General features: G+C 41.5%; 1 protein-coding gene across 1 annotated transcript in view; it reads right to left on the reverse strand.

Annotated features, from left to right (window-relative positions):
• RICTOR (RPTOR independent companion of MTOR complex 2) overlaps positions 1–9,231 on the reverse strand; it is a 43,137-nt gene extending 33,906 nt beyond the window's left edge. Inside the window, exons 1-8 of the mRNA XM_048503178.1 lie at positions 9,067–9,231; positions 8,027–8,094; positions 7,599–7,666; positions 6,523–6,605; positions 4,521–4,608; positions 948–1,038; positions 703–769; positions 504–584 (exon numbers count right to left, since the gene is read on the reverse strand). Of these exons, the coding sequence (XP_048359135.1) occupies positions 504–584; positions 703–769; positions 948–1,038; positions 4,521–4,608; positions 6,523–6,605; positions 7,599–7,632 (444 nt within the window). The 5' untranslated portion in view covers positions 7,633–7,666; positions 8,027–8,094; positions 9,067–9,231. The remainder of the gene's footprint in view (positions 1–503; positions 585–702; positions 770–947; positions 1,039–4,520; positions 4,609–6,522; positions 6,606–7,598; positions 7,667–8,026; positions 8,095–9,066) is intronic.
• Between the last annotated feature and the right edge of the window lie 707 nt (positions 9,232–9,938).

Consider the following 9,938-nt stretch of genomic DNA (forward strand, 5'->3'; position numbering starts at 1 on the left):
AGTCTCTAGGTGGGAGGACTGGAGAGAAACCATCATTTTGCACAGTTCAAACAGGCTCAGGTAAGGCTGCAGAATTCTGCATCATGCCAGCAGCAAAGAACACAGACCTTTTACAACAGTGGTTCTCAACCTCCCTAATGCCGCGACCCTTTAATACAGTTCCTCATGTTGTGGTGACCCCCAACCCTAACATTTATCCATTTTACAGATGGAGAACACTGATGCAGAGGGTCTTAGGCGACCCCTGTGAAAGGGTCGTTCGACCCCCCAAAGGGGTCGTGACCCACAGGTTGAGAACCACTGTTTTATAAGATACCGCATCCCATACTTATGCACAGTGAGGAAGTGGTGTGCACTGACATAACTGAACCCTTCATCAACTTCCCCTTTAAAAATTACTTTTTTTTCTTCCAGTCACTGAGATGAAGGTCCAACCCCAAAATGAGTTCCAGAGTAAAGAACACAAGAAACTAGGAAAAAAGTTTTAAATTTTCTTATCGTACCATATGTAAAAGTTCACCCAGTAAGATGGCGGCTCTGACAGATATGTGGTCATCGCTGCTTGTGATCACTTCAACCAGGCCCTGCAGGAATTGAGACACGAGCATCTGGAATAACCACTTCACTGATGCTGTCTGACTGAAGATCCCACAGCAAAGCAGTATTAAACATTCGCTGTTTCATTTAAAAATCTCAACTTACTTCTAAGAGTCCGTTTGTAATGAAAGCAGAAAGAACAAGTGCCAAGTAATTATCCATGAGGTCAGGTCTAGATAAATGTACAAAAATAAAAAAAATCAGCTCTGCATTTATCATATTTTAGCCTTCTTTTGGGCCGTAAACTAACTGTCAAATAGGAATTAAAAATTCTTACAAAAGGCTGTACTTTATATTCCAACACTGATGGAAAACGGCCCTTACAAGTTAAGCCTTTTCATTATAAATACCTGGATCTGGCTCGGTGAGGTAATATAATTTTAGCTTCTGCAACTACAAAACCATCAGAAAGCCTCCAACTGTCTTGAAAGCGACTTGGATCTAAAACAAGAAAATACCAAGTTTTTAAAAATCGCTTATTCTGCACCATGGTTTCACAATTATTTTGGCTTTCATGGTTTTTGAGTCTTCTTGTGTCCCAAACACTCCACTTTGCTCTTGTGAGAAGGTACAAAAAACACATAAAGGGACCCAGTAACTAACCTCCAGAGTCCCACATCTTCTTTTCCTCACACCCACAAAAGCACTGAGGCCTGGGGCCCCCTACTTCTGTCCTGCCAGTGCTAACCACACCAAGTCCATGCTCATTTCGCTTTTCCTGAGTACCACTCTTAAGGTGACTCCAGCACACAAGACAGGCACAAGACTTGGTTCAGTTGTCGTGAAATAAGGGAAATGTTCTGAGTTACATGTAAGTCTCAAGTAGCTTTTCAAAAGAAATTCAATGCATACAGAAGACCTTCCGGAAAATACAAGACTTCACAGTTAATCTAGCTCAGGGGTAGGGAACCTTTAACACTCAAAGAGCCATTTGGACCCGTTTTCCACGGGAAAAGAAAACACTTGGAGCCGCAAATAATTTTTGACATTTAAAATAAAGATAACACTGTATATGTTGGGTTTTTTTACCTTTTACTCCACTCATTCTGAGAAGCGCATGGATGCACCCGCCCTGCTGCCTGCAGGGTAGGCAAGGATGGGGTTGAATAATGGGGCTCGGCCTTGCCTGTCGCCGGAAAAACGCCCGCCCCGCCATAGAACGCTGGCGGGCGAGAAAGAGAAACCCGCGGAGCCGCCCAGCCGGCTGGGCGGGCAAATTGGTGCGCCTGACTCCCATGCATGCCTCGCAGCGCAGGCAGGATGTGAAGCCAATGCTGCTTCGGCCTTGCCAGCCGCCGGGAAAGCACCCGCCCTGCTCAGGGAAGCGGGCGAGAGAGGAAGCCCTTGAGCGGCAACGGGCTCAGCCGATAGCCATGGGAAATTCCGGTGCGCAAGAGGGCGAGGCAAGGATGAAGCCCGGGGCACCGGCTTCGGCCTTGCTGGCTGCTGGGAAAGCGCCCGCCCCGCTCCAACGGGGCGGGTGAGAGGGGAAACCTGTGGCGCTGCCCAGCCAGCTGCGGGCAATTGGTGCGCCCGCCCAGCTGCCTGCAGGGCGGGCAAGGATGAAGCCGGCGGCTCGGCTTGTGGAGCCGCAGTGCAAGGGCAGAAGAGCTTCGCATGCGGCTCTCGAGCCGCAGGTTCCCTACCCCTGATCTAGCTACTTCTATGAACTGCCTAGATGGTTAGTCTTCGGCCTTCATATTGTAGTCTTAGATATAGAAGGGGAAGTCACCATCTGTGTGTACTCAGGTTATTACTATATGATAATTGATGTTTTCTTGTTAATGATGTTATCATTATGTTGTTACATTATGCTTATTGATGTTTTTGCCATGTGTAATGTTACGATTATTGTTGTTTGCTGTTTATACTGTTATATTTTATGCAGTTCTGCTATGCTTATTGTTTTTTGCCATTGTGTGATGCTATGTTTTTTTTTATAAATAGTTTTTATTGAGTTTTAAAACATTTTACATATTGCCTTCAATCAGTTCCACACTTATGTATCCAACATTATCCGTTTTTGTCTATAAAACCTAACCTTCGTCTTTCTCTATTGGTCCTATCTTGACCATTGTATTTAACAAACATTGTAACCAATAAACAATCAACCGATATGTTTTCCTTTCTAAAGGGTTCGTTTACACCATCGTTTAAGTTTCTTGTTTGTTTATTTTAAATTATACCCTTCCTCCCCCTTACTTGACTCCGTCTAATGTAGATAACATTCCAGGTCAAGTTTAGTGGGAATTATCCCAGTTATTAATTGTTCTTTTCTTCCTTTTGTTTGTTCTATTTTTAATCTTTCTCTCCTGTGTTCTTCTTGCTCTGATTTTTATCGTTTTTCTGAGAAGTGTAGCAATCCTTCTACTGTTAATTTCTCCTGCCTTTCCTATTCTTAATTCTATATCTTAAGGCAATTATATCATTCACTATATGAACGGTAACATCTTTCCCAGCTTTCTTTAACATTATGTACATCCTTGGTACAAATCTCTTTTTGCACCTTATATCTTGTTAAATCTTATCTCTTATCATAATTCTTATTATTTTTCTTATTCTTATTCTTATTCTTAGTCTTCTAAACCTTAAACTCTATACACAGTATATATATAGTGCAATCTTCTCTTATTTGTTCTGTTTGTTTGTTGTCTGTCTTCTTCATTTTCTTTGCTTTCCTTTGAATACAAAAGAATGTTTATTGATGTTTGCTGATTTGATTACCCTTATTGAAGTTTGTTGTTTATATAAGTCGATATAATAATGGGGGATATAAGTCGAATAATAAAATAAAAAAAAATACTGCGTTGGGGGTGAAATCACCCAAACAGAGTTCAGTTTCTCCTTGGCATCTTATTGTGATCCTGTGACCCACCTCCATTGGGGCTCTTTGTGCATTGATGGAGCACGAAAGACCAGTAAGAACAGTACAGGAATAAAGAAGCAAAAAAGCAAAAAGGAGAAAGAATGAAGACTATGCAGCAATGTACCCAGGAATGTATCTGTTGCTTTACTTTCACAATGACCCTATTTTCCTTCATTATTCCCACATTGCGGCAAAATAGTACAGGAAAACCCTTTGCTGATGATGCAGGTCAGTATTGAGCAGGAAACCAACACAGATAAGTTTCCTAGCCATACCTACACTGCAGTGAAGTAAAATCCCTTTCAAAGGGATAACATATTATTTATTTATAATATTTTTGTGTTGCTACTCCTCCCCAAGGGATCAATATAATTCAAAACAACTTCATTCAAACACCCTGCACAACAATACAAATCCCAAGAAAGCTAGAAGCAACTAAAATAAAAACACATTCGCATCACTACAACAGCAACCAATTATCGTAGGACTGAAAGAAGAAAAATTTGTGTGGGTGGGAGAACTCTACAGAAATTAAATAAATGCGCAATCCCTAAAATCTGGACACACCACTTTTATATACAATTTCCCTTCTGCCCTGCTGTAAACTTTTGAACTTCAACCCAGAACTGTAGGCAGGGATTAGTCCTAAAAGCAAACAAGCCCAGAGCGTCAGCAATGGCAAACATAAACAAACCAGGAGGGCCTTTGGCCACTTAACTGCACTCTCCCCTCCTTCATGAGCAGTCTGAAAAGCAAACACCGCAGTCGCAACCGCAACTACTGTTTCACCTGAACCACCACTAGCTACTGTTTGTTCTATTTCGCCCAGGGTTAAATCAGACTATGCAATCCAAATTACACCATGGTTTACTGTTATGTCTGTGCCAGGCCTCCAAGATGACTACAGCTTTACTTGGCTAACACAAGAGCTGTGTGTGGGCACCAGGAAAGGAAATATTACCAGCGGGGGAGACAATTATGAATGCGCCCCACCCAGCCGCAACATGCCAACCGTGGGAAGAAAAATATAGGAAACATACAGATGCTGAATACTAACCGACACTGAGAAGTGCTTCTATAAATTCTTCTGTCACAACGGGAAGAGGAAGGCGAAATATGTCATAAAGAACTTCAAGTAGGCCCCGCTATAAACAAGAGAGAAACGTGGTTACAACTGTCCATAGATTTGTAGGTTTCTGCATGTACTCCTCTGGCAAAACAGGTCATTATAGGAATGTGGGGATGTGTGCGAGTTGTTCTGCTTTGAGCCAAGAGGGAGCACTGGATGAGGTTTTGGGAGATCTCCTACTGTGTACAAGCCCATGCACACCATGGGGGGTGGGGGGGAGACAGGGGAACGTGGATTCTGTTGAAACCAATGATGACCCCTCTATGTGTAGGCGCTGTCCCTGCACTATCATGAAGCACTTCCACATTTTCCAGCTTTCTTACACTTAACAGCAAGGGCAACTGCTTAGAAGAAATGAACTCACTACATCCAGCCCTATAAGTCAACGTGTGCCTTGGCCCGGCCCACCCCAACCCATCTTCACTGCAAACTTCAGTTACAATGAGGATGACAGGAGTAATGCCAGGACCAACCAAAGCTCCATGCTGGCCTTGCGCATTCTGTACACTAAAATAACAATCTGATATGCAGGAACTATCAAAAGCATATCAACATTAACTCAATGTTCTGTTATAGAACATGTGCTGTGCTTCAGTTCTGCTCTTAAGAAATACAGCCGTAATAAACATGGCTTTCACATATTCTTTACCTTCACACTGTTTTACTTTCAATAAACCACAGAATGATCAGTTATGTCTGCTTTAAGACAGAAATGTCAAGTGGATAAATTCTAATTACAATGCAATGCAATTAACTTGACAGAACACCTCGTCAGTTATTCTTTCCACGGACCCATAAAAACACCTCTCTTCAGACTTTTGTTTTCTTATTCACTTTTCTTTTTTTGGCAGGACTCTAGTATCATCGACGTGATTAACAGTCCAATCCTAAGCACTGAAGTCAACAGACTTAGAAGGGTGTAACTCTGCTTCAGATTGTGCTGTAAGTCTATGATGTGGGTCACTGTGGAAGAAATGGGGGCCTTGAACCACCGTTACGCCACAGAGGATGTGCAGGCCAACTCAGTCAGTGTTCTCTGCCTCTCCTTGCAACAGAGTATCACAATGGACTTCTGGCCGGCGACTCCTTTGACACTCCCATCCAGTTAAGTACAGTGGAACCTCGGTTTTCATTGCCTTCGGTTTTCATCGGTTTCGGTTTTCATTGATTTTTTCAGTGAAAAATTTGTCTTGGTCTTCATTGATAATTGCCTTGGTTTTCATCGATTTGCAATAAGGTGCAGGAGTTTGTGGAGAAAAATCACCCGAACAAAGCTGTTGCAGGCCGTGTCTGCAACTTGTTTAATGACTATGTCTTGCCCCATTTCAGACAAATCTTAAAGAGGTGTCAGAAATAGACCTCTTTGGACAGTTTTCTGGTGCAACATTGGTCCACTGGCTCTGAAGCTGGTTCTAGTGTTATTGTCTGTTACTGTTTTCAGCATTAAACACTATCTTTATTCACCAAAAATGTATTTTTGGCATGTTTTTTGGAGTGCTTAGAACGGATTAACTGGATTTACATTGATTCCTATGGAAAATTTTGCCTCAGTTTTAATCGGTTTCGGTTTTCATCGATTCCTTTCGGACGGATTACCAACGAAAACCGAGGTTCCACTGTATCTGGGACTCCTCTCAAGTTGCTGTCCATGTGCAGCTCTCTAACGCAGTTCATCATGACAGGAGCTGAGCTTTTATGACCTGTGAGAGTGTCAGGGCATCTGAGCATTGATGGTTCAACATCACTGCTGACTTGGCCACACTGTGTTTCTGGCTTGGCCTATCATGCTGTGAAGGCATCGGAAGGCTGTGTCCCTCCCCAACACAGGCCAAACTCCCACCATCAGGAAAATGAAGTGGCCATTAACAGCAACACAAGATAAAAAGTGAGTACCACCTGTGCAGGAGCACATGCCATGTGCAACACATACCCGGATTTCCATGTTAGGTATGCACAGCACACCGATAAGAGACTGGATCCCAGAATTCCCAGGTTTGCACAAACTGATAATGCCTAAAAATAAACAAAAAACGTAGGCGTTAAGATTAGCAACGAATAGAGCATAGACTCAACAAGATTTTCTCAGCATGTAAAATGCCTATGACAGTAAGAGTGAGTTCTATAAAGGCAGTGCAAGAACAATCCAGGATAAAATTCAGAGCATTAATGAGCCATACAGGTACTTTTAACTGCAGGAAAAATACAACAATACAAATCAAAAGGGCTGAGACACAATCTGCATCTGGGAGGAATACCGCAGCATTACTGCCGTTCCCATGCTAATAGATGGATCCCCATTACAACACAGAACTCTAGTGGATCAGACCAAAGGTTAATCTAGAGTAGAACATCACTAAGTTTCCAACAGCGCTTGGAAACTTAGCAAGCATGACAGAATGGTCTGGTTCTATTTGTCCCTTGCTCCTTTCCTCTGTCAAAACGGTTTATTTGTACCCTGTGTTTTCTGTTAGCAGTCAGTATAAAGCTTGATTTGTGACAAATCATGTGTTCTTAAAAGGTCAACAATATCCCACCTGGCTTCTTTAACTCTGGGGTATATCCCCCCTAGATTTTTAATCTAATTAATCCTCAAACTTTCTCTCATATAACCTTGATTTGGCTCAATTCTTCAGATACCCACCCTCCGCCACCCCCAAGTGTTTTCCATAATTATTCCATAATCATTAATCTGGGAAAGTATCAATAATTCATGTCCAATTACACAGAAGAATGGAATCTCAGGCATTTAAGAAGACACTGTTAGCACATTTCAATCCTATATTCAAAAGGCAGTCTGATTTGAATATGGGATAGTCCGGTCTTCATATACTCAAACCAGACTATCCAATATTCAAACCAGACTGCCATTTTAAAAAAAATCAAGGCAAAATGTTCAAGATGATGGATTTTGCAACCAACAAAAACCTCATGCCCCGCCAACAATCAAACCAAGTTCCTTTAACATTTACTTAATTTATGTTTCCAAAGCTGACATGGAAACCTTACCTGCCCATGATCGAAATGCCGCTACAATTCCCATTTTGCTTGCGGACAGCCGGGCTTCTCTGTCTTCTCTGAGGCAGAAGAAAAGATTATGCAACCATACTGAATGTTCATGCTCTATTATCCATTAATCAGGTTAGCTACCACGAATGTCTGACATCTTAAAAGAAGCACCAAATAATTCTTTCCTACAAACATGTTACTTACAAAAAATTGCTCAAGCAGCATTCAAAACACACCATGTTCACAACTGGACACAAATATTCTGCCCGGCTGTATCTGTTCACCAGCAATGTTATCAATGCAACCCAAGCTCACATTCAGGCCAGAAAAGACAAGTAAGACAAATGGTAATGTAAATTTACCAATCCAATGTCAAAGTTTTAAATAAATACCTTACGCCCAAAGTCTACTAAAGCACAATTACTTACTTAAGCTGTCCCTCTGCAGTGTCTGGATTGTGCCTGTAGTGAAAGTCAGTGTATGGAGCTAAAATCCTCTGCAGAGAGGAAGCAAAAGGTTAGAGTCATTATTTGTTCCATCATGGTACAGTGTTTTTGCTGTCTAGTGCCTGATGTTGCGCTGTTAATCTAAAAACAATTAAAACACTGTGTCTTCTTTCAAAGTACAGGCTAACTGCATTTCTTATTAGTCATCATAAATGATTATAAAGGAAGATCTTACAGATCATCTACTGTACGGCATAACACAAGGCATGCAATTTTCACTAACTGATATTCCTTATCTTTGTGCAGTAGAAAATGTTCATTTACATTATAGCCATGGGTTCCTTCTACCTCTACTGGATTATGCTGCTTTCCTTAGATAAACCGTTTTGATCTAGCTGCTTTCTTTATAGGACTCATGTTCAGCAAAAGTAAAGTGCATAAGGGGAAATCTACTAGGAGGCCTGCTTCTGACCTCGAAGAAAACCCTCAGCCAACTGCTAAACAGATGTATACCAATCTAAGCATGATTAAGCAGAAAATTCCTACTATGGCCATCAGAATATGTTTCACAGTTTGGAGCTGCATTACCATAAGCCAGTTTGCTACCAGGCTTAATTTTCTTCTCCCCAGGCAGGTGCGGTCATAATAAGATGTATCCTATTTTCAAATGACAATAAATTTTGAAAAATATCTGCTATGAGGAACAAGTATACAGCCTAGGGGATGAGGATGGGTGTCGTGGTTCCATGACATGCGTTCCTGGGCAGGGCTTAGGACACCACGTATGTGTCTCCAAGCAGTTCCCCCTCGCTACAGGTCTGATGAGGAATAGGTATTTCTTTCTCTAGAAACACATTTAATCATTTTGATAACACTGGTCAACATGCACAGTGTCTCAACTATCAGCATGCTGGTTAGGTAGTTGAAGCTGGCCAGATAAATGAGAGATCACTTGAGCTGTAAAATGCCAGTATGGAGGAATATAGGTATGCTACAACCAGACAACAACATACAGCCCCTACCTCTAATTCGACATCCGCTCGCACATACTGCCGAGTCTTTGGATGATTCAGAAGATGCAAGACAGTTGTTATAAGAGCTTCATTTATGCGACTTAACTGGCAATCAATCACATTCTTCAAAATGGTACTTAGACCACCCCGAAGAGCAACTATTTCTGGATTCTGAATGGCTGAAAGAGCAGAATGATACAGTTAATGATAATTCTTAATAACAGTCATAAAATACTCTGTAACAGAATGACCATTCAATGTCTCTGACACACAGAGACATTAAACGTCTCAAGATTACACAGTCATGTCAAAGTGCTTTAGATACAGATTCACCCATACTAAAAAGATTGTAAATCTATCCCATCTTCAAACTCCTTGAGAACATAACACATTTTTGTGATTAAATAGTTTTCACTTTTGCTTCAAATGAACAACTTGGAATGTGAGTTCCACAGAGCTACCAAATTTTCAAAACGGAGGCAGACCATCTGTGTTTTCTAATGTAATCCCACTCATTTAGGAAAACTGAATTTACTTCTTGTTGGAAGCCACAGATTTATGAATCAAAACAGAAATGTAAATAAACAAGTCAAGAGTACCAGTGTGAGGAGGCAACAGTGGGAAGACTTTGGCCTCTATTCTCTGTTGCTGGATCTCCAGAGGAACTGACTGGCCACTGTGTGAGACAGGTTGCTGGATTAGATGGACCACGGATTTGATCCAACAGGCCTTTTCTTACAATTGTATATTTAGAAAAAGCCCAAATGGAAAAAATTAAATCCATCGTTATGCAATTAAGACAAGAAATATGGCAAAGGCCATATTGCAAATGGCTCTTAAGAACATAAGAACAAGCCAGCTGGATCAGACCAGAGTCCATC

This window comes from Sphaerodactylus townsendi, linkage group LG07 (assembly GCF_021028975.2).
Source record: "Sphaerodactylus townsendi isolate TG3544 linkage group LG07, MPM_Stown_v2.3, whole genome shotgun sequence".
NCBI classification, from domain to species: Eukaryota; Metazoa; Chordata; class Lepidosauria; order Squamata; family Sphaerodactylidae; genus Sphaerodactylus; species Sphaerodactylus townsendi.